Genomic DNA, 5,352 nt, shown 5'->3' on the forward strand with positions numbered 1-5,352 from the left:
CACTTGGAGTGACCATGTGAAGGCCATATGTAAAAAATCCTACGCAGCATTACACTCGCTGTACCGCCTTAAAAATATATTACCACAAGAAGTAAAAAAAAACACTCGTGGAGTCTTTAGTTCTGTCTCATAGACTACTGTGACTTGACATACAAGGTGTGGCTATTAATTTCCAGGACTGCTCTAATAACACCAGAACAGATGATGTGAAAAACTTACCCTTTTAATATGTTTCGAAGTAATCCCCACCTGCCGTAATACACTTCTGTGCTCGGCTGTATAAGTTGCGGAAACAACTTTTAAAGTCCTCTTTCGAAAGGCTCTTCAATGTCGACGTCACGTGCTTCTTGATGTCTTCAACATCCACAAACCGTGTTCCTTTCAGCACAGTTTTGAGTTTTGGGAACAAAAAGAAGTCTGCGGGGACCAAGTCAGGAGAGTATGGCGGATGATGCAGCTCTACGACTTCATGCTTGGCCAAAAACCGCTTCACTGGCAACGCAATGTGGGGGCGGGCGTTGTCGTGCAACAGACACCAACTCCCATTCTGTCGAAAACGGAGACGTACTCTGCGAATTCTTTGTCGGAGTCGGGCAAGAACTTCTGCGTAATACTGTCCTGTAACAGTCGTGCCAGGTGGAACAAATTCATGATGAATCAGTCCTTCACTATCGAAGAAAGCGATTAACATGACTTTGACCTTTGATTTTTGAAATCGAAACTTTTTCTGTTTAGGGGAGCTGGGAGACCGCCATTCTGCGCTCTGTCTCTTGGTTTCAGGGTCGTATTGGTAGCACCACGATTCGTCACCCGTTACTATCGAATCCAGGAAAGCAGGATCAGCGTTGTCAATGTGTTCACCACACGTGTCCATTATGTGTTGCTTTTGTTCGTCCGATAAACAGTACGGAACAAATCTGGAACACACCTTGTGTTTCCCTAGGTCTTGCGTCAGAATTTGGCCAACCACCTCTTTGTCGATGTTCAGTTCACTGGCCAGTATTCGAATAGTCAGTCGCCGATCCGACTTGCGCACTTTCTCAATTGTTTCAGGCGTACGCATGGAAATCGGCCTTCCGGTGTGGGCGTCATCTTCAACACTTTCGCGCCCGTCCCGAAAACGTTCATACCATTCAAATGTTCGGGAAAGGGATAATGCTTGCTCACCATACACTTGCTTCAACATTGCATATGTTTCTGTCGCACTTTTGCCCAGTTCGAAGCAGAATTTGATGTTCACCCTTTGCTCCATTTCTGCACTTCGACAACAACACTTCACCAGATACGTTTCGACACGTCTTTCCCAGCCAAGCTCTTGTCTCCAACTGGCGTGCGCTTCGGGGTGCATGTGCAGATGTACTACTTACCGGATACCAGCAGCGCCCCTCTCGGGTGAGTGATCGGTTTCGTGCTGTGACGTCAGTCCTGGATATTAATAGCCACACCTTGTATATTGACCTCAACGGTGAACTAGCAAGACGTCTACAGCGAATACAAAATGCATGTGTGCGCTACATTTATAATATCAAATATTTTGACCACCTGACCCCGGCTTTCAAGGACCTAGGCTGGTTCGACCTTTCCACTCGCCGCCGCTTTCACGCTCTTACAGCGCTCTGCAAAATAGTAAACTCACGAGAGCCGTCCTACCTACTTTCTCGATTTCAACCCCTAAGTTCAGCACACACCTTTGCCACCCGTTCGAGAGACAACTCTCTGCTGGCCATTCCCTCCCACAAGACAACGTTTTATGGAAATTCCTTAACGGTCACTGCTACCAGAGCGTGGAACGACCTCCCCAACGACATAAGAAACTCTTCTTCTCTTCTCCAATTCAAATCAAAATTAACAAATCATCTTCTGGAGATGATTTGTTAATCATCTCCAGAACTGAAAACAGGGAAATAAAATTAAACCTTCGTGTAAACTGGTAGGACCAACACCCACCGACTTTTTCTGTACTTTGACTATGTTTGTTGCGTGTGTGTTTATGTTTTACGTGTATTTTTTTTACTTAGTGTGTATGTATTTTTGTCTTTATTTTTTATGTTTTTTGCGTCTTTCTCTTTTATTTTTTCTTGTGTTTTTCTTGTTTTGGTATCTCAATGTTCTTAGTTTTTTATAGATTTCATTTCTTGGTATCTTAAATATTTAGTTTTTTATATATTTAACATACAGTTAGCTATAAAAATCAATTTATAAAATGTAAAGTAGAGATGGTTAAGTGGAACAAAAGGCTTGTGCCTTAACTTCGCCATCCAAAACAAGGAATAAATAAATAAATAAATAAATAAATAACATGAATTCTTACTTGCGAAGTAAATTTTCACAAAGTTTATGCTAAGACTATCCAGAAGACTATGGTAAATTGTACCGATACTACATTCGGATACTTTGTTAAACTGCAATGTTTAGCAGCGGCATGACCAGAAAGTCCAATATGGCGATCGGGGTGAGTTGACAATAGGAAGGAAGGGGCTAGTTGGCAATACTGTAGACCTTTTGAGAAAATTGTTCTTCAATTAGTAATTGTTTCATCAGAAACATCGTAGCATATAGACACATTGTTTGTAATAATATATATTAGATTAGGATTATAGGACAGTATATTGCATTTGTATTTGTGATATAACAATAAAAATAAACACGGTAAAAAAATCAGTAAACACTTTTCTAAACTTTTTTTTCTTTTAAGTTTGGAATATTTATGTTACATGTTATACTGTTAATTTCAAGACTTTTTTGTAATCCGTAATTTTTAAGGCAGTCATATAAGGTTGACATATAGTCAACTCCCCCTTTATACGGGGTGAAGTGACAATACTGACACGCTTCGAGAAAACAAGCAATAAAATTCACAGTGGTCAAGGAAACTACAGGTATTACTCGTAGCATTTCATCAATAGTAGAGAGTAATTTTTAAGAGCTGCAGAAATTTAAACATAAAAACATGTTCAACTCACCACGGTCTCCCCTACAGAATATGGAAATTATCAATGCATGTAATTTTAATGTATGAAAAGAAGTCCTGCGGTCGTCCTTGATCGCTAGTATGGCTATCGTATCGCAAAATGGCGAGTATCTAGCTCTAAACGATATATCGCGATATTAAAAAAATATCGTCCAGGCGATATCAACTATACGATACATCGTCACGATATTTTGACGATATATATCGTAGCCACGATATGTATCGTCACAATATTTTGGCGATATATATCGCGTCGCCGATATTTTATGAATTGAATGCTTGTTGTACTTTTACATCTTATTATGCGTGTTCGATGGTAAAGTGTGAAGATGGTATGCCTACTTTCTTTTTGCTCCAGTCCTTTTTTGTTCATTTCTTCTTCCTTACACACTGAACTTATGAGGAAGTTTGTGCTGAAAGGAAGGTGTGGGCGTGAATTATTTCTATTATTAATTATATTAATGAATATATATATATCTCTCTCTCCCTCTTTCTCAGTATTTCGGTAAAATTTGCACTATTGAACTATTTGCACATCGGTATATTCCGAACATGTACACTTCGCAACATCTTATTTGACCGCCCTGAAAAATTTCAAAGTCCGGAATTCGTAAATTTGGCAGCATAGCGCTTCAGAGGCAACTAAGAGTAGCCAACTTTGCAACATTTCTTCTTCCTTAATGAAAACGCTCTTGTGATTTTTTTCATTCTTGCACATTCCATAAAGTAAAGATACCCTAAGGCAGTAATAAAATATATGAGTAGAAAAAAAAATGTTAAGTAGAAATACGAATGTTGAAAATATTTCAAGATTCTTCGTTCTGAATTTGAAAATAGGGAAATTTATGTGCATTGTGAAACACTGAACAGGTTCTCATCCACCTGGAAAGAATTGCGGTCACATTTGAATGCAAGAAGGCAAATTTATGAAGATTTTATGCGAAATGTTTAGTAAAGATACCTTGCACAACACCAAACGATTCTGCAAAGTGTGTCTTTTCCTTGGTTCTTGGCGAAAAATGGTTCGAAACTCCGGCACAATGTTGCTCCAACTGAGATTAACTTGTTTTACTGAGCATTCTGTTAGCAATCTCCTAGAGTAGTTGGTTAGATGACAGCACTTTCGTTTTTTTACTGTTTTCGTCAAGATCGAAACATCGTAGGTTCAAATCCCACCCTTTCCTTATTATTATTTCCTTTTTATTTACCGAGTACGAAGTGTTCTAATAACGTAATATAATATTATATTATATTACTGTAAATATTTATGCGATGCATGCTCAGTTGCGGCGATCGGGTTTCAAAACTAATGGCGCAAGGTGGGGGGAGAGGGGCAAGGACAGTTCCTTTCCCTTGGTAGATAATGTTAAGCATAGTGCTGGGTCATCTGCCCCTCCACACTCCATAATCGTCGCCACTGTGCATGCCTCAAGTAATGCTTCTACTAATTATTTTAATCTTTCAGTGATTGGCAGGATTTTAGGAAATAGTTTTCCTTTCATTCAGCTGTTATAAACTAAACCCACAGCGCTACAGCCCTTTGAAGGGCCTTGGCTTACCTACCGACTGCTGGTCTCCCTCCCACACTGTTCCTTCGTCACCTGTTATAGCGTGGAGGTCTTAGACCAGTATTGGGGTGACGGGTGATCAGCCCGACGAACCTCCAGCCGTTATTGTAGGTCTTCTTGACCGGGTTACGCTCACTCACTCGGAGCTTCCCAATTTCCTCACGCTGGTGGGTTGCCACCGGCCCTATACGTAGGCCGAATATTCAGCTGTTATAAGTTAACACATATTAAGAACTTACATGTCAACTTTCTGCATCCGGAAATGCGGGACATAAATCGCATAAATATCAACAGAAATATCCAAGAAACGTAGATAAGCATTCTCGTTCAAAGCCGTTTACTTCCCGAAAAAGAATTTGCAAAGAAGTAGGTTTGAACCCATGACCTTGCATTCCATAAGCAAACGATCCCCCTACACCACACGGTTCACGTTATTTTATGCACTCGGTTCGGATCCCACTTTAAACTGCATGTCCAGTCCCGATTAGCCTTGCAATGCATAAAGTTGACTTAAAACACCAAATCAACCAATTCATCTCCTTTCAGAGAGGGCCTTCTATGATACTGTAGTCGGCCAGCATCCGAAAATACAGTTCTGCTTCGCGTATACCAGAGTGTAATTGCATTTAATATTGCGACTAATTTTACTTTAAAACTACAGATTAAAGCGATAATAGTGCCCAGAAAAGAACCTCACAGTAGATCTTCAGACTAAGTATTTTAATCCATTGCCAAACATTTCAGTTAAGAATAATATTATGCTTTTCCATTGACCGTATTTTCGATTCATGGTGAATTTGCTAAAAGGACCAG

General features: G+C 39.9%; 1 protein-coding gene across 1 annotated transcript; it reads right to left on the bottom strand.

Annotated features, from left to right (window-relative positions):
* Positions 1-223: 223 nt before the first annotated feature.
* Positions 224-1,252, bottom strand: LOC145986904 (protein GVQW3-like). Its single transcript, XM_083121371.1, has one exon. The coding sequence runs from the start codon at positions 1,250-1,252 to the stop codon at positions 224-226; it is 1,029 nt and encodes a 342-aa protein (XP_082977497.1).
* Between the last annotated feature and the right edge of the window lie 4,100 nt (positions 1,253-5,352).

This window comes from Lepisma saccharinum, chromosome 4 (assembly GCF_977018435.1).
Source record: "Lepisma saccharinum chromosome 4, izLepSacc3.1, whole genome shotgun sequence".
Taxonomy (NCBI): Eukaryota; Metazoa; Arthropoda; class Insecta; order Zygentoma; family Lepismatidae; genus Lepisma; species Lepisma saccharinum.

What these genes read in the sequence shown, in the direction of transcription:
- LOC145986904 (XM_083121371.1), bottom strand. Translation starts at nt 1,252, where the DNA reads ATGGAGCAAAGGGTGAACATCAAATTCTGCTTCGAACTGGGCAAAAGT.